The following is a 19455-nucleotide window of genomic DNA, read 5'->3' on the forward strand; positions in this document are numbered from 1 at the left end:
AGTCAAATTCATGCAGAAATCCCTTACCAGACAAAGAAATAAGGAAAAAAAAAGATGTTGTAAAGGTGGCACCATCTTTATTCATGAGACATGTTGACCAAGTAAACTTCTGAGCAGGACATTTCTGAGAGAAAAGCAACACATCACAGGTTTCTTGCTTTAATCATCAAAGAAAGTTAAACAAATGATTCATGACAACTATAAATATTCTTATATCAACCAGACTGCCCTGTATCTGACACAACTGAGTGGTCTACCATTACAAACCCGCAAACCATCGGACAGGTAACAAAAACAAAGTGAAATGTGAAGAATCGATGATGAAACAAATGTCTGCACCTGTTATGAAGTAATGGTGAAAAGAAGTCTTAACCAACACAAACGTACTGAATTAAGCACAAATACAAGCTTAGAATACAAAACTGTCAAGAAAGACTGTTTATTTTTGTGTATCAGCAGACCATATCTTTGAATACGTGTTGTGGGAAAAGAAAGTGTATCAAGCAAACAAAAGGAATACACTTTTAAAATGCAGAACATCTTCACTTTCTTGATGCACAGGAATGTCAGACATTTTATTAAAAAATACAAAAATAAAATAAAAGAATCCCACATTCCAGAATATTAGTCTGAAGGGGGGTGGGGGGGTGGACTGGGACACAAAGGTCGAAGGGGTCGTGAGGCGTTCCGAGTCAATCCTGGGCCTACACCAAATGACCAGAGTACTGCTTCACACTGAAATAGAGAATTTGGAAATGTGGAAGAAAAAAAAAAGCAGTTACAATGAAGCCTACAATTACTTGAACACCAAGTTTGGACAAACACTGGGAAGGAAAGTGAACAGGCAAGGAGCTAAAGACAAAAGGTACGTGGAGGATGGAGCAGAGGAGAGATAAACACTACGTGGTTAGTCCTTGAATCCAAGCAGGTGCAAACTAAAGGGAAGGAGAGGAAGTACATGAAGCAGGGTTAATTACCATGGCAACGCTGCAATACACACAACTTTGGGTCAACAGCTGTTTCAGCAGTTTAGCTCAACCCCGTGAGCTGTGAAGTATTGTGTTTACACATGATGCCAAGGGAGACAGAAGAGGAGGTGGCCCTGCTATATGGCAGACTGTGATTTGTTGTCGGTTGATCTAACTAAAAACAACAAAATCACTAGTCTTCCACACAGTAGAGGCCAGGGAAAGGATCAATCCACTCCCTGCTTCACACTGAAACAGCTCGGATGGCAAGGAGACAATCGAGATTCTTTTTCTTGTTTGAACTCATGAGAGTGCGGCATGGACATGCCACAGACAAGTCCCCTTTTAGGAGGGTGACTTGGGGGGGAAAAAAATCCTGGGATTGTCAACTGCACCACAGCCATTTCATGTAAGAGGAAGGTTTGAACTACTTGCAGTCAGAAGGAAGGAATGTTGTTAGTAGAGAAGGCATAACAGGCAAAGAACCGCAGAACCCAGACAAGAAGCAGAAGACTACCTATCCAACTCATGGCTCTCGGGTGGCCTTGTTAAACCCAGCCAACTCTACATCAATTGAAAATGAGGAAAAACAAAGCTGACTGAACTTGCCTGTTCTGTAGAAGAAACTGGGCATTCTGAATCTGATCCTGGGTGCCAGTGATGGTGATGATCCGATCCTCTGAACCTTCCAGTGGCTCATCAATCTTGATGGACGCTCCAGACTCGTGACGGATCTGTTTGATGCGCTGGCCTCCCTTACCAATGATGGAGCCAGCCAGCTGTCACGAGGAAGCAGGGACAACAGTGAAAAAGGACATAAGGTCCACAACTGGAGGCTTTGACAGGAGACGTCAAAGAAATGGTAAAATATTTACGATGTTGAATAACAGAGGGGTACAAACAACTCCGTATAAATACAAGAAAAATGTCCATTGACTTACGTCTTTGGGGATTGTTACTTGTGTAGTGACGACAGGGCCACCCAAGTCGTAGGATCCTCTGCCACCTGTTGACAAGTGGGAATAAATGAGAATAAACTTGGAATGAATAGAATTAATCCAACAGCCTACCTGACGGATAGCTATCCCAGGAAGAACTGTTGTCTGAAATAAGATGCAAAACATCACTGATCAGTGATGGACTAAAGCAAGCTGGATATCAGTAAATAAGTCTATATAATCCCTGGCTGCATAGTGCTGGTGAAGCATAGGGCCACGTAATTTACCCCACTACGAAAAGCTACTGAACCCCATGTGAAAACAACACTCACCATAGCCTCCACCACTCTGCAAGAGAAGAGCAGAAGAACAGGTTAGTGATCATCTCTCCAGCACCCGAGTCAATTTGCAAAAGCCGGCAGACGGAAGCGTGTGGATGATGTGGCAGCATCGTTCTTGGAGTAGACTCAACTAAAGCCATCCCGTTTTCATCCATATGCTAGACTCCTCCTACTTCCCTCACTCCATCCCCCTTCCCATCTCTTCTTGCATCTCCATCAGCCCCCATTTTCACTAGCTATTCAGCTGCTGCTGTCACCAAGGCAACAGGCAATTCAAAATGCTGTTGCTTAGCAACGGCAGGCAGTATCCTGCCAGCTCCGAGAGGGAGAGACCTTCCAGTCTGTCAACAAAGCGTTATTATTGCCTAGCAACCATCCAGGGCCACCCTCCACCCCCCCCACTTCCTCTTTCTCTTTATAGGGAAAAACAGGTTGGCCATGAAAAGTACACAGTAAGAAGGTAATAACAGTTGATCATTATGGGCTGTCTCCAGCTAAGCAAATTCTGTTCATTTGGTATGCTCCTTGTAGTATTCCAGGACTGGCTGTATGCACACACAATTTCCTACATGAAACAACATCTTCACACAAATATAAATGATCATAAAATCATGTCGGCTCATGAACATCACAGTAGGAACTGGGTGCATGCGCTGAACAAGCCAATGTTTGGAAAGAAAAAAGGGGTCACTGACCATGCTATCGCTGTAGCGATCCGGCCTGCCTCTTCTCTCACTGGTGAAAAACAGAGTGTATTACAATTAAGAGGTGTGATAAGGCGGGGGGTGAGATGTACAAGAAATGTGTAGACAATGACGAAAAACATTCTAGAGAAAGCTTCTGGTCTGGTAACATTGCACTAACATGCATGGCTGTACATCACAGTTGGAACATGTTTGCTCTCTGCCATCTCCCCACACAGTAACAGGAACAGCGCTGACAGTGTTATGGTGAGAGGAGTGACAGGTGGTTGGTGATGATCAGAGCAATGGGTGACTGCTGCTGATGTCCTGGCCCTCCACTCTCATTTAGTGATCATTCAAATGTTCGCTTGCTTATAATGTTAACAAAATGGTGTGTCACTCACATGTGAACACACCTATGTTTCAAAAGTTGGTTAGAGAAGTAAATGCACTAGAATAATTTCTGCGATTATAAAAAGAAAGCAAAGTGAAGGCAAGTTATTTCAGTTTGTAGACATTTCTGTTTCTTATTGTTTTTTTTTTTTACTTTTAATACCACAAAACCGGGGGCATCCTTAATAATAATACATCTGTAAAGCACTCAATATCCCGTCACCCATTTTATTTATCTTTAGCGAGGTTTCAGGGGGCTTTTACATTTTTTGTTTCATTTCATGTTCATGTCATGGATTGTAACGAAACCTCTGTATATTTGACCAACTATTTACACAACAATTTAAACTTTTACTTAAAAAAAACAATAGAAAAATAATTAACCTGAATTATAAAATGCAAAGGTCGGTCATAAATGCAATGCGATTGCAATAATAAAATTCAAAGTGTTACTCAGGGAACAAGATTAAATCCTTTTCGAGCCACGAGTTTTCATTCTGTATATAAAACTCCTCATTTATTGACTTGATCTTACAGTGCATTCTCTCACGAAAACGTATCCTTTCATATACAATTACGTATCATTGGACAGACCATCTAAAGATTACATTCAACACTCTCATTCTTTCACCACAAGTAAATACAAACTATCTGAGAATGCAGACGGAATACTTCTTTGTGGAGCAAAATAAGATGAATATAATGAAGATTACAATTTAAGCTTCTTTCTGTCCATTAATTCATATTCAAAGCTGGCAAGCTCACAAGCACTTGGCTAAAAGTAAAACAGTTAACATGCCACATAATAACCATGCACACAAGTAAAAGCTATGTAAAATAGAAAGCACATTTGAGCAGACTGGAATTCATGAGAGTTCAATTGTAAAAAGAAGGGGTGACTGGTGTTACTAGCTGTAGATACAAGGGTATAGGCTAAGATCTGATGAAAGAGCTAGGGTTCTTTTTTTTTGTTATTATTATTTTTTTTTTATAAAGGATACACATAGATATTCAAGGGCAAGAACAGTGACATAACTAACCCCCCTCTGGAAATTGTATACAACAACAGTTTAGGATTTGACAGAAACTTACTTGGACCTCTCTTCCGAGCTGCGGTACGAGTCATAGTAACGATCGTCTCTGTGGGCAAGATGGAGATGAGAGAAGACAAAAAGCACGCAGACGTGCAGGCATGAGAACAACCACTTTGTGAAAGGGAGAATAATAAATAGATGCAACTTAATACTGGGATTCAGTTTATCTTTCAGACCTTGCCACTCTTGTTTTACAAGAAAATAAATTCGCGTTCAACCATTTCACCTTTCAGTCAGTCTGAATTATGAGCAGGTCAAATCTGGTCATTGGAACTGTTATATGGTGTTTATATCCAAAATGTAACTCTTTATTGAAAAACAAAAAAGTAAACACGAATGAGAGGCAGCTTAAATGAATGTGGCCAATTGACATCTAATTGGCAGGAAATTGAACATATTGTTTGCTCTTACCCCCCTCTGTGTGGGTGGCCTACGGGCACGTTGCGACCGCGGCCACTCACACGCCCAACTCTGCTGGGGTGAGGTGGAGGACCACGCCGCGGACTGATGTCATCATAATCTCGCCGGGAGGGAGGGGGTGGCCCACGTGAGACTCTACTGGATGACATTCGCTCATAGCCACGGTCTCCAGCACTTGGCCTGCTGCCTCGGGGGAATCCGCCCATCAGTCGGCGACTGCTGCCCCTCTCTTCAAACATCACAGTGAAACCTCCATATTCATAAGTTTCGTCGTAGAAGTTTGGGTCATACGGTTGTGCTCTCCCCTTAATAGGAGCCTGGATGAAGCAACATATAAGAGTGATCAGACAACAGAGCGCAATTTCTTATCCAAGACCTAAAAGTATTGATTTATCAAACTCACATCAGCAATGAGCTCCAGCATAGTCTTGATACACTGGACAACCCTCTTTGTCTTGCCCCCAACCAGCACGACGCGGTCTGTCGACTGGGGACAACATTCCTGGAACAGCTTGATACTGGTTTTTGTGTTCTGAAGAAAACCAAAGAAAACAAATATAATGTCACTGATATATACTCAGACACATCTTTCACCAAATAAATGTTAAATCAGTATGTCCCAGTTCGCCTCTGTTTAAAAAGTCCTGCAGCATACCTCTCTCAATTCCTTTATTTTGGCTCCCTTCACCCCAATAATGGAGCCAGCCAGACTCTGGTGGATCAGCAGACGAAGTTCGCAATCGAAATCCATTCCATTGTACTGCTGGTACTGTAAGATAAGGCACAGTGATATCCCATCTGTTCAATGAGAGTACACACATGCATCTTATGCGGAGGTTTTAAGGGATCAAAACAAACATTCGGTCTAAAAATAAATAAATAAATAAATTTAAAAAAAAAATTGCAGTATAATAATCTTTGGTGGATACTGCTTGACATCATCTGCAGCGTGGCGTGTGAATATTTTTGAATAGGTAAACTCACCTCTTCCAAAGTGGGAATAATCTTCAGGAGGATTTCTCCAACCGTCTCAATGTCGGCGCTGATGCTTAGGATGCTTCACATTACAGCCGTTAATGAATGGGAGGACGGTGACGGGGTGAGGTGCCAGCAAGGCATCCAACGAGAAAAGAAAAACCATTTAGGCCAGAGAATTAATTTACAGATACCTATAAGTCCTTGAAGTAGACAAAGGATACAGCCACAATTAATTTAAATCCTGAGACTAAATCATTTTAAGGTCCAGTCTTGATACATGTGTGTCAAAAATGTTTGTCCAGCGAAGAAAAGAGAAAATCAAACAGGAAACTAAAGGAAAGTGATAGTTTCTAGTGACCATTGGAGGGCAAGACAGGGAAAGTGAAGTCTGTGGGGAGTTCTAGCAAAATCTAGGGTCTTGAGGAATTACTTGGTACAGGCACACTACAAAGGTATACCGTATTATCTTACACAAAACAGTTGTCCTATTTACATCCAAAAGACAGAGGTCTAACAGCTGTCTCATGAAGATGTTTCAGACAACTCTTTTTTTTGCCCCCAGAAGACAGTATCAAATACTTTTTGTTGTGTGCTCCCACCAAGTAACACAATAAATAAATACAAGTAGCTCATAAATTTAGGCTAGCAAATGGAAGAAAAAAAGCAGGGAGCAGATCAAGAATAGTTCATAAAATGGAAATTTGAGGGTGGCCACCACGGGAGTTGATGTCCTTTGGGGATGGGAAAAGCAACATATAAAAACAAAAGCAGAGATGACGGGACAGTGGCATCCGGTATTCTTACAGACCCAGCAGTCAATGACCAAGCTGAGATGAAGGCAGAAGGTGGGACAGGGAAACACACTGAATTTGAATCTTGACTTCTTTCCAGAGTTGATGAGAGAAAAGAGTTGATGGACAATATAATAAGAGCACATTGGGACATCACAGGGACAGAATGGGATGGTGCAAGACAAATGGGAACATTTATGAGAGTAGGAAATTACCACTTAAGGGGAAGGAAAATGGAAACGGAAGAGGACAGATGACCATCAATGAAAACACAAAACAAACAATACCATTGCAAATACTGGCACAGAAGAGATTGTAGCGAAGATGATGGCAGACTGTGATAAACTGCTCAGAACACCAGCCAAAATCTTGCAGACTTAATGGCATGAATGCTGTGCTGTCATGGCTAACTGGTAGATTTGGAAATGCATTTAAGCATTCGAACATAGAACAGGAAACTGTGAGCACAGGTAGATTATAACTACAGCGACTTGACAGAGGCAGGATGGCTATTATTCATCTTCTCTTGTTTGTTTGACCTGTAGTCAGGCAGTGAGAGGGAGGAGCTTAGGGACATACCGCTCAGGCCCACTGCTGTCTGGGACTGACACACTTGCTCTGTACTGGGCGTGGCATGGGCAGGGGCCAGGGCCGTTCGAGCACAGATGTCAATCATGTAAGGCGCCCATTTAGGGACAGGGCACGATAATGGGCAGGGCCAACCAGGGTGTCAGGTGGGCGGGCGCAGGAGGGGCCATCCAGAACATGGGCAACAGAGGAGGAAGTGGGCAAAAAGTCAACAATAAAATAAACAAGGGAGAGGGAAGAGGAATACATTTTAATATACAGGCTCTACACTGATCATGTGACTTAAGTTGACTCTTTCAGATCGGCTTTTCAAAAGAGAATGTGACATTGGCGATGATATATTAATTTCAATGTGGGGAAATGGACGAGACAGTGAGAGAAGGGGGGGTAGAAGAAGTTGAGTCGGGAAAGAGAAAAAGGCATTGAATGGATAAAAAAATTCCAGGTTGCCTTCACACATGTTACAAATTTGAATTTGTGAATAAATCAGTCTGCAAAAAAACATCAGAATGGGCTGGCAGAGTAACAATAAAAAAGTATTTGCAACATTTTGCCTTTCAAGCAGAGCCAATCATATTTTCTGACAACCATCGGAAAATGACCTAGTAATAAGGTCTGAAATACTTGGAAGGAATGTAACGTAATGGAAAAAATATATATATTAAAAAGGAACAGAGAAACTTAACTAACAAGTGAGGAAAAAAAGTCTGTCGAAAAGAGGGTAGGGAATTAGTTTTAAGATGCTCTGAACAAACAGATGGTGAAATTGAATTCCAGACACATAAACTTTTTGTACTCACGTCTGTGCGAAGAGCTTTGATGTTTTTGCCAGCTTTTCCAATTACTGCTCCTGCATTCTGTTAAAGCAGAGACCATTGAATACAAGAGAACACAAGCTTTAATATAAATCAATACAAATATGAAAGACAGATTCAATTACCTTGCTCTGCAGGAGGATACGAAGCTCAACAATCTCGTCTGAATTTCTCGAACGTTTAAAGGATTTCTGTTCATCTCCATCTTCCGCAGGGCGCTTGCCTGAAATATGTAAAATATGCGTTTCAGAAAATGGATGGAAAACCTCAAACATTTCCCTAATCTTCATTGCATTAAGTCTCAGTTTACATGTGCAAGCAAAATAAAATTGAACAGTTGTAAATTATACGAAGCACAGTGGAAAAGACATTTTGAAAAGGGTTACCATTCGATTCGGAGATGAAGGAAGACTCCTCCTGCTTTTCGATTTCAGAATCCATGGTCTTCTGACAGAGGAGCTTTAGGTTTGCTGATCCGAGAACGAGAAGCAGTGGCAGGAACGGGGTAGCGAAACACGAGCCCCAGGTAACGCAGGGATTCTACCAACATCATAACAGAAACAAACGGGGTTATTAGCCTCAACAAAGTGTGTTGGGATTCTAACGGCGTTAAAGAGGCCGGGAAATGCGAAGTGTACCAAAACGAAACCTAACTGATAGAAAGCCGGACTCTGCGATATTTATTCGCAGGCTGAGGGCGTGTTGAGAGGCGGAACTACCGACACCGTAACTACAGTCAATCAGCAAAAGGGAGGGTTTGCCTTTAATGTGAAGAAAACATCAGTGAGAGAAGAAAACATCAAGAGATGTACCGTGGTCAGACGGATAGCTGCTATTTCGTTGGTTAGCAGTCAGTTACACGACCGCGAACGTTGGTAACCGTTCGTGTTAATATATAGAGTAAATGTGAATAACAAAATAGAAATTACAAATGAGACAATTCTCACAATATATGAAAACAATCTCCACTAGAAGATATAAGATGAGAGTTTGGAATCAGTGGTTATGCTAACTAGCTCACGACCTGAGCGTGTTTGGAACGGTTTCGACGAAAATCCCTTGTACTATCTCTGTGACAACATTTCAACGACGTTCCCAGATACAGCACACGTTTCGCTAACCCCGGACAGAAGCGGAAGAGTATAGGGGAGTTAAAACACACGTATAAATACACTCGAATGCTTACAACCGATCGTTACAAAGGGCACACAGATGCAATGGAGCTAGCAGCAAGCTAATTTCGCCATCTTGCATTCATTCAACTCTGCAGTAGGAAGGATCAGCGAGGATGGTATTAACGCAAAACTCGAACGTATATAAAGGGGATTTGTAAATGCTTACGTGCGCTACGGAAAACGGGTATTGCAAAAACGACAAAGTAGATAAAAGAAACGCGTAAAAAAGACAAACCTGTGGTGCACAACACCTCGCTCGTCCTTCTCTACCGGACTTGCTAAAGTGTAGCGAAGCTGTGTGGCGATTGGCGGAAGTCAGGGCAGTGCTCCAAACACAGCAATTCTATTGGTTAGAAAATCTGTCAATCGAATGAAATAGGCGTTCTAGTTGCAAATACATACCCTCCTTCCGGTTACAGCGACTGTTGAAAAATATCAAGCTGTTCAAGAAATTCCCGTTTATAAGGTATCTTTAATCGGGTGTTCACGATTGTTGTCTTCACGTTCCTGCTAGTCATACAAGCTTGAAACGGACTGACCAAAGTTTCCTGTGTGGAATATGTTAGAGCGTAAATAGAATGGTTTTGGCGCCTTCCTGAGTTCCGCCATGAAGACAAATATTTATCTTCAGAGACTCTACTGCATTCACGTTGTTTCATCTTCCTTTGACGGTCGTTTTCATTTTTCTTGACAGATGCCAGACCAGATTCTCCGCTGATGCCATGCTTACGAACAAGTCGAAGCAAACCAAGTCCTTAAAGGGGGTCTGAAGTCAACAGCTAAATAAAGTAATTTCATAAATAAGGACATGTATTGTATACATAGTATAGATATCTCAGTAGCATCAAATATGTTCACTGTCTTAGAAGGTTAGTGGTGCTACTGTCGCATACAGTACATGACTTCAGGAGCAAAGTTGTGTGACTGACAGAAAACAGCGTTTGGTCACCAATGGCTCCAGAAGTAATGGTTCATGCTACACAAGCCTGGCTGCAATCCTCCTGGCAAGTCCAGGTGCCTTTTGCCTGGCTGGAAGCCTGTGTGGAGTGGCTGCTGGAGGAAGCTGGGGGCACTGGTCGTCTGTCCCAGCAGCAAGTCAACCAACAGGCAAGAAACATGACAAACACTGAATACTTCTCCCCTAAACAGTTCTTACCGTCCAAGTTCTGTCCTTTGCAGTGAAGTTTTGGGCACGTGTTTTCTGATAGAATGGAGCGATCACCTTGAATGAATTGTCAAATGTTCTCTTTCCAGATCCAAAAAATGCTTCGCTGGCCTTTGACTATCATGTCATTAAGCTGTCATGAAAACAGTCGGCTTTTTTACAAAGCTCCAAATTCTGTCAAAAAACAAAGCACCTCTGAATCATCAGGACATCTTAAATATTTAGTATATTTTTTAGCTGTTCTTTGTACAAATCTGGTTTGATTTCACGCAGTAGGAGTGCTGTGATATCAAATAATCAAACATAAGCACAATCGAACATTTTGCAAAACTGAAGTGTAAATAATCATTGTAGAGTATGTAAAACATATTTCAACTTGAATTGATTTCTGGAAAACCAAATGCCATAGAACTGAGTCTGGATCAGCTCAGTAATTTCATAACAACAACATTTTGAAGTTTAACTTTTAGGTTACATACATCTAAATATGTATTATCTAAGTTAAATAAAAAGTATATGTATGCTTAAGATTTGAGTTAGTTTTGTTGTAAATCTTTTGTGTGCATCCAAGTTTGAATTCACAGCAAGTCCTTTAAATGATATCATTCCATTTTAGGCACTGGACCAGTGGCTGTTGACAGACTTGAGGGACTTGGACTTTCCAGTTCTTCCTCAGGGACTAGCTCAAGCCCAGAAGACGCAGCTTAGGGGGACCTTCTGTGTACAAGTATGTTGTATTGTGTTTAGAGTACGGCTGTCAATAGATTAAAATGTTTAATCTCAATTCATCGCACTACAGCTGAGTTAACTCACTATTATTGGCAAATGAATCACACAGTTTGTATCTGTTGTGACTCAAAGGAAGACATCAACACAAGAGTGGCCAATAATGGGCACTTAATGCTAACAATTGTTTACTGTAAGAACTCAACATGGATTCTACAAGAACATTCTTTATAGTCACCTCTGAGGCACTGCAACGGCATGATAAAACATGATAAAAGCATGACATTGTAAGCATTATTGGCCACTGTTGTGTTGATAAAATCTTCCTTTAAATCACATTTTGAAGAGACACAATTTGCCAGTAATCACTAGTTAACTCAGCTCTAGTGCGATTGAGATTATTCTTTTTTTTTTTTTATTGACAGCCCCAATTTATAGCATTGTAGCCCACTAGCCGTTCTTGAGAGTAAGATTTTGTAAATAAAATAAAGACGACAGGGTGAGAAAAACAGCCACTGAAAAGACCATTGAATGCAATTCATAGGTCCCATTCTGTTTTAGGTGGACTCACTGCTGGACGTCAGCCAGCCCGCCTACACTCAGCTGCAGAAGTGGAGAGGAACAGAGTGTGGCAATGATGAAGTGTCAGCAGTCACACAAAACACTCAGAGACCCTGGGAGGCCAAGCCGACACGGATGCTGCTCATGCAGGTCAGAAGCGTTCACAAGGGACCAGAGAGACGCTGGCGTCAAAGATGTGCGCTAGTTGTCATTAGGTAGTGACACGGCAGAAGTGTTTTACATTATATTACTCTAAAAAAAACAAACCTGTGTCAAAGATTGCTGTGGTATTTTGAGGTACATTTGTGTAGAGATTTTTTCTTTCCGTTCTCCATGGTAACAAATAAACGTGATAAAAAAAAAATCACATTTAGTAACAGGTTATTAGTTTGCACAACAATAGCCATATGCATTGGAGTGGATATTTAAAATGAGCTTTGTGCATGAAACATTCAAATGCACAACCATTTCTCCTGTAGTCACGGTTCTTTTAACCGTCTGAGGAAACCTCTCCATCGAAATTGAACGTTAAAATAGGTGCAACCGCTGGTTCTTACCCCGAAAAGGTAAAGGTCTCAGATAAAACACTTAGAGGCCCCCTTAAAAGCATGGCCAGCTCTGGGTGAAAGACAAACTTGAGAACTGAAAGCTGGTGAACGGTGAAAAACAGGATAAAATTCCCCCATTAAGACTGCAATTATACATAAATGGCTCTTGGCATCCATGTGTTCAAGAGGCGATTTAAGATCAGACCATTGTTCCCCTCGGACCACCAAGAGCAAATGTAATAGCCAGTTGCTGCTGCGCCAAGCGAAGACTGTAATTTTCACCTTAAGTAATATGCTTGTCATCACCGCAGCGATATTTTAGTCGAGTTCTGCCGTTGCTTGGAAACCTTATCTGAGGTATGGGTGCAAATACCCATGTTGGATTAAAAATCCTGGTCATTCCTGCCTGAGGGCCGCGAAATGAAGACACGTTCAGACGTGTTTTATCGAAGGAGGTTGTTTTTCCCACATCATGATCAATGAACTGCATCTGTGCTGCATATTTTGAAACTCCATATTTAGTGGATTTTAAAATGTAATTATGAAAGAATCGTTTTTCTCACCTGTAGGTCACAGATGGAGTCCAGACATTGGAGGCGATGGAGTATAAGCCAATAACAGCACTGAACACAGCACTCAGGTTCAGATGAACACACGTGTATTTGGATGTTTTTGGTTTGTGCAAAGGTTTCTTGGGGTCAGTTATATGTCGTGTAATCCAAGGCCGAGACCAATGAGGGGGCGAGACCAAGCTAAACTGAATACAGACGGAGCTAATGCTTTGTTCCAACGAAAGTATTTCTTGAAAGTAGTCCTTAATTTATTTAGAAAAAATAACCTTTTACTGTAAGAAATAAAGGTCTGTGTCTCTATGACTAACAGACATCGACTGACTGTTGTTTTGTGTCCTGCTGATATTTCTTTTTAAAAGAAAAGTTATTTAGAAACTATGAGCTTTACTTGGAGTCTCGTGCTTTGTAAATAAGAAAGGTGGTTTATTTCTGCATTTATGAAAAATCTTTATTTTCTCATCGATGCCAAAATTATGCAGTTTCATTTTAAGGATTCTGATGAGCATAATCGACACGACTTTTATCGTTAATGTTTAAATAAAGAGAAAATACTATTGAAATTCAACAACTTCAAATGTAGTGAACATGTGATTTTTAAAGAAATGCTAGCCTATAGACTCTAGAGATTTCTTTTTATTTATCATCCACCTTTCTGTCGTATTACTGCGAGATGGAATTTGATATTAAAAGCCTATTTTCCCAACACTAATATACTTTCATAGATTATTTCCAGCATCTTCTAGATTCGTTCAAAAAAAAAAAAACATGAAAAACTGAATGATTTAATGGACTCTTTAATATGAATACCCCAGGCCTGGTGTCAAGCTGCAGCTGAGTGGAGAGATGACCTGCAGACTCGGAGTTCTCCTGTTAGAGCCTGGGAACATTAAGGTTCTGGGTGGTGAAGTGGAAGACTTGGCAGACAGAAATAACCAGGTAATTCTCTGTCAAATTACCTGAGAAGTCATTCATTTCCGTCTCATTTCCACTCTTCTTCAGTGACTAATGGAAAAGTCTAACTTTATATTACTACACACAAGTACACGCAAGTATTTATACAAGTAGCGTTGATATTTTGGCGAATAAATAATTGTTTCTTGTCAGGGTCGGATTTTGTGTCGGACGCTGGGGATTCCAGAAGAGGAGCAGCAACATAATGAAGAGGAAGCTCCTCCGTCACATCAGGGTAAACTTAAGGGCCTTTCACATTCACCGGGCCAAAGTCCGAGTCGCACCACAGTCCTTTACAGTGTCGGTCCAATTCAGACTGAACTAGTCACTTCTTCATGTTCAGTCACTCATTCGCCGTATTTAAAAACAAATGAAATGTGCCCGAATGTAATAAAAGTGACCAGAACATGTGGTCTTTGTCCTTCCAGCTGATGGTCATGTGGTTGATGACCTTGAACTGGATGACCAGGAGCTGCTCTCCAATCTGGAGGCCCAGGATCAGCAACAAATGGTTTCAGCTCTCACGGACAGTGGGTACGGAACTGTCAGTGAGACCTCCACACAGTTCTCCAGAAGCTCATCTGCAAGGAGTTTCATCTCAAATATTTCATCCAGGTGGGTGGTTCAATTTATGTCTTGGTATTTTCTCAGTGAACATTTATACTTCGAAGACAAATACTTGACAAAACCATAAAGGTCAGTGCATAATGTGATAATGTGAGATTTGTTTGATCTCTTCCTGGTGTTTGAGGTTGGAGCACTATGAAATTTTGATCAGGATCAGTTGGCTTTCAATGTGAAGCTGCTGGTGGTTGAGGATCAGTTCAGGAATGACCAACTGATTGGTTCTCTTTTGTGGCCGTGACAATATGTTCCTGCCTCAAAAAAACAATTCAATGTTCTGGTAAAACGACGCCCATGACGGGTCTATTGCAGGAGTGCCTGTCAAGAAGCATGTGACTGTTTGCTCTTAGCTTCAAAACAACACTGTTCTAATTGTTGAGGTGGTTTGAAAATGTTTTTGTTTTCTTTCAGAAGTGACTCCATTGCTCCATCTCACAGAGGCGGTTTAACCCATACTAACAGAAGTAATTCAGTGAACGGCCAAGAAAATTCACACCTCATGGACCGTCCATCTTCTGTCCACATGAACGACCTGGACAACGTAGACCAACACATGGCCGATGAGGACTTCCCTGAAGACTTTGACAACCTTCCTCTGGATGAGTGGGAAAATACTGAGGAGCATATAAATGAAGATTTGGCTTCTATGAGGAGCAGCAGCAACGTTACCGGAAGAGTAAACAATTCGAGCAGGTCACCAAAACCACAGAGCGGACACTTCGAGCACATGGGGTCAAGTTGCATCCGACCAAGTTTGGGCATGACCTCTCAGAGTTCTCATCAAGCTGGTATGCTTGATGATGAGCTCATGGAGGAAGACATGGATTGTTTTCCTGTAGATGGAAATCCTGCTGAGGTAAAAACGGATCTAAACCAGGGCAAACCAAAACCATCCAACCAACCAACAACTGCAGGTCACGCATCATCTTCTGAGGTAAACATCCCAAGCAAGTCTGCCCAACATCCACCATCGGAAATGGAGGCGCGGGAAGTCACTGCTCCCTTGGGGGTCACTCTGACCTCCGCGCCTTTCACCTATTTGTCCCTGGTGGAGAAGCAAATGGCCAAACCAGACTGTCAGAATCTGGAAGTCTGTGTGAAGGCTTTCATTGTGACACTTTTGGGAAAACTGAGCAGCAGTGACGGCCTATGGAGAGTCAGTGTTACTATCTCTGATGGAACCGGTTACCTGGATGTGGAGCTGTCAGATGAGGTGCTCAGGGGGATGCTGGGCTTCTCAGTAGCAGAGAGGTCACTTTTTAAGCACGACGCCACCCGCAGGAGTCAACTCGCCGCTGGGATGAAGAGGTGTCAAGAGGAGCTGGTGGACATGTGCTGCCTAATGACCGTCTCCATTCATGCAGACCGCAAGAACGGCGTGGTGACCAAAGTGCAGCCGGTCAGTGAGACGATACAGCAGCAGCTGGAGCAGAGGGTGAGGAATAAATAGCAAGAAAGCCCTTTGTAATGTTCCATATTGATCTGTTGCATAGAAAATGTGTGTGTTTCATTCATAAGTGTCCAGTCAAATGTTGAGCTTCTTTACAACACTTGACTATTAAAATTATTTTAATGTCATACTCAGTTGAATAAAATTCTTGGCTTTTACACGTTTTTTCAAGTCCTTCATTTTAAATCAAATGATACTTTGCAATGATTTTGGATGTTTAAATCGTCATGTTAGTTTTCATGTTAGTCATGAAAACGTCGTGTTAGACTTGACGAGTCATGGGTTCTCAACTGGTGGGTCGGTGGGTGACAGGCAAGGCAAAGTGTCTCATTTACTGAAAGCTTTTAACTTGTTTTTTAATGTGAGGTTCAAACTGCATTCCTTTAATATGTTTAGTTCAATTAAGTTACATTCTTGAGAACCACTGTCTAAAAAATGTATAGCTTGACAGCTGACAAATATTCCTTGATAACCACCAACCAAATTGTGTAGGGTCCAGACAGGGGTTGTATAAAGGCCCCTTGTGGCCCCCGTACCACGCAATGCCCAGCCGTGTACCCCAATACTAGCAGTGTAGTACTCACACAATAGATCAAGTACAGTTGTTTGAACATATATACTGAGGACCATCCGTGGAGAGGTGCACACCAGTCTAGACAAGAGAACGCGGAGAAGGGCCGTAATAACAAAAGGTTTTTTTATACAATGTTATATGTATTTCTTTTTAAAGATCCAACACTTCAAGACTTCTGCTGTGCTTCAAGAAGTAGCTAATGATTAGCTACATGCATCGATGGAATTGTGTTGGAAGTGAATTGATTTTGAACAGAGTGGTTCCAGTTATGGATCGACGCTCGTCCTTCCTATCAGTCCTGCTGCAGCATTTCATAAAATCTCAAGTGTCATGAGCAAAAATATAGACTATTTATTTTATTAAAAATCTTTGGTTGAAAAATGCTTTTACCACAAGTTGTTCCAAACTGCAGTGCAGCAGCGATAGGACCCGCATGTCTGAATAAATCTTTCTTGGCACCATCAATGAGAAAAGCGTCGCCTGCATTCGATAACTACCACATTTAGTGGTGCTCAAACGCTCACACATTACACATTTCACAAGTTTCAGTTCGACATTTTAAAGAGTTGCTTCAGACTGCGGTTGGGGAAGAAGAGACAAGGGGAGGGGGTGAGGAAATAAATTCAGATTCTGATTGTCATAATGAATTGCCACCCTTTGCATTCATTCCGTTCAGCCATTACCTCTGAGTGAAAAATAATTAAATATCCAAGGGAGACGTGGATCTTCAATGAACTCACCGTGGAGAGAATGAGAGGAAGAGAGGGCGAAAGCACAGCCACGATTTCCGCTTTTTTTCTCCTCTAATCATGATCAATCTATTTTATGTCCCTTCATTACATTTACAAGGGTCAGTGTTTTCAATCGTTTAATTTGTGCTGCAGTTGCTTATATATATATATATATATATATATATATATATATATATATATATATATATATATATGTATGCATGGAAGCAGCAATATCTATCCATCTATCTATCTGTCCGTCCGTCCGTCCATCCATCTATCTATCTATCCATCTATCTATCTATCTATCTATCTAATTTATCTATATGTGTGTGTGAAACTTAAACTTAAGACTCCCTCCAGGAAATTTACATTTCCAGCAGCAATAGAGGCAAGAAAGGGCATGCAGTCAGGAAGAGCATCACAGAAAAAAAAGAGAATTAAAAATTCAACTCGATTAAAATAGGTTATTGCACCAGCGAGTCAGTTATTGCACATTGAAGAAGTGTCCATTACAATGTAGTGTAGCGTAGCGTACCCTGCTACTTCCTCCCCCCAAGTGAGGAGTTGTAGAGTACGATGGCATGGTGTACAAAAGACTTCTTGGTCCGACACTTGGGGAGCAGCAGCCTTTCACTGAACAAGCTCCTCTGGCTGGTGATGACGGTGTGCAGAGGGTGGCTGGCGTTGTCCATAATATCCAGCAGTTTGTCCAGAGTCCTCAACTCTGCCACGGTCACCAGAGAGTCCAGCTTCATGCCGGCCACAGAGCCGGCCCGCCTGATCAGTTTGTCCAGTCTGGAAGTGTCCTTCTTGGATATGCTTCCCCCCCCAGCACACCACGGTGTAGAAAAGGACGCTGGCAACCATAGACTGATAAAACATCTGCAGCAGTTTACTGCAGATGTTGAAGGACCGCAGTCTCCTCAGGAAGTACATCCTGCGGTGTATGTTGTCCACACACCATCCATATATATATATATATTCATTTTTTTCCTGCTGCTTGTGTTTTGTGCATTGTATTTTCTCATCCAATACCAATATATGCTCTCAAATTAAGGAAGCTGGACGGTCTGGTTCATTACAAGCTCATCAGGTTCAACATCCAAATGAAGGTCCTGTTATGCATAGCGAGTTGCCTGTTATGGTCTAATGAGCCTTGAAGCAATGGAAGGGGTGTGAGGTACCCAGAGACCCGTGGGGAGGCAAATGAAACACCAGTGTTCTTCACACGTTGCTGTCTGGATGCACAAATTTGCGTTTTCCAAATAGAATTTCAGCCACTTCTATGTGTGTGAGAGAGGGGTTGTTGCTGATGTGTGTTTAGAGATGGTGTCAAGCCATGGTTGCTAGCATCCTGAAGCAGGTCGGTCAGTTGAGGGACCAAACTTAGCGTATGCCTCTAGACCCGAGGTGGGCAGTTCCATTTCCTAAAAGGCCACATTATAAACTGGAACTGTTGTGAGGGGCAGCCATGCCAATGACTACGAAACATGACGGAAAAAAAGTCACAAGGACAAAATTAAACCATTAATGATTCAATGTAAGCAAGGATATTAGGAAAAGCAAATGTGGCATGAAACCTATAAAAATATTCCATTTAACATGTGATTTATTTTGAATATAAATTATAGTAAAACTACATTACACATATCAATGAAATATTAAAAGTAAATAAATATTAAAATATATTTTCCATTTTCTTTCAATGCATTTTGAGGAACAAAAAATACTCACAGAAATGGCAGATGAAATGAAATTTAAGTCATGAACATGTTATAATTACTGTTGATATAGTCAAGCTACGAACGAACCAGCAGAAAAAATAGTTTATGACTAAATGACTACTGATCAGTTGTATAGTTTTAGTCAGACCTCATGAGGGCTGCAAAAACACGGGTAAAGGTCTGCATATGGCCTTTTTTTGTTTTACACCTTTGGGCTGTGCGGGCCAGGAGACGCCCAGTTTTAGCCACGTATGGTGGCGCGGTAGTGTGTCACTGCATTGACTTGACAGCTGCACATCTGTGATGGTTAACAACTATGGAGAAGTTCTTGATAAAGAAAGTGATGTCGCCCCCCTTCAACAGTAAAACCTGTTCATGAAAGGACCTGTTGAATATGAAATAAATATGGTTGTTGATCACAAATGAAATCAGGAGTAATGAATGAGTTGTTGGAGGAAAGGTGGGCCCCGAGATCAAAAAGGCTAAGAACCCCTGCTCTCGACCCTCATTCCCTTCGAATGCATTTTCTGTTTGGACTGTTCATAATTGCCGCAGTGCTTGGTCAGAAAAATTGCAAATTGTGACCCATTATAAGTTTGTCATGAAAAGCAGCACATGATAAATGACATCTTTTTCATGAGC

General features: G+C 41.5%; 2 protein-coding genes across 7 annotated transcripts; one reads left to right on the forward strand and one right to left on the reverse strand.

The window, feature by feature from the left end:
* Positions 1-42: 42 nt before the first annotated feature.
* On the reverse strand, positions 43-10456 carry hnrnpk (heterogeneous nuclear ribonucleoprotein K). Of its 4 annotated transcripts, XM_053870158.1 has the most exons (17): positions 10341-10389; positions 9420-9527; positions 8396-8549; positions 8135-8232; positions 7995-8051; positions 7186-7229; positions 5822-5894; positions 5493-5606; positions 5241-5369; positions 4829-5154; positions 4416-4463; positions 2943-2982; positions 2239-2254; positions 2039-2071; positions 1910-1974; positions 1578-1747; positions 43-735 (listed from the first exon to the last, which is right to left on the reverse strand). In XM_053870158.1, exons 3-17 carry the CDS (start codon positions 8448-8450, stop codon positions 705-707), a joined length of 1299 nt encoding a protein of 432 aa, XP_053726133.1. In that variant the 5' UTR covers positions 8451-8549; positions 9420-9527; positions 10341-10389; the 3' UTR covers positions 43-704. The 4 variants fall into 4 exon arrangements, with proteins under 4 accessions (XP_053726133.1, XP_053726134.1, XP_053726132.1 ...); XM_053870159.1 differs by lacking the exon at positions 9420-9527 and having other exon boundaries at positions 10341-10456; XM_053870157.1 differs by having other exon boundaries at positions 9420-10451.
* On the forward strand, positions 8761-15926 carry rmi1 (RMI1, RecQ mediated genome instability 1, homolog (S. cerevisiae)). Of its 3 annotated transcripts, none has more exons than XM_053870154.1 (9): positions 8761-8859; positions 9879-10291; positions 10966-11076; positions 11637-11786; positions 12754-12824; positions 13569-13692; positions 13861-13942; positions 14136-14322; positions 14743-15926. In XM_053870154.1, exons 2-9 carry the CDS (start codon positions 10136-10138, stop codon positions 15779-15781), a joined length of 1920 nt encoding a protein of 639 aa, XP_053726129.1. In that variant the 5' UTR covers positions 8761-8859; positions 9879-10135; the 3' UTR covers positions 15782-15926. The 3 variants fall into 3 exon arrangements, with proteins under 3 accessions (XP_053726129.1, XP_053726130.1, XP_053726128.1); XM_053870155.1 differs by having other exon boundaries at positions 8805-8880; XM_053870153.1 differs by lacking the exon at positions 8761-8859 and adding an exon at positions 8902-9650.
* The last annotated feature ends 3529 nt before the right edge of the window (positions 15927-19455 follow it).

The sequence above is a fragment of the Synchiropus splendidus genome, chromosome 7, assembly GCF_027744825.2.
Source record: "Synchiropus splendidus isolate RoL2022-P1 chromosome 7, RoL_Sspl_1.0, whole genome shotgun sequence".
Taxonomy (NCBI): Eukaryota; Metazoa; Chordata; class Actinopteri; order Syngnathiformes; family Callionymidae; genus Synchiropus; species Synchiropus splendidus.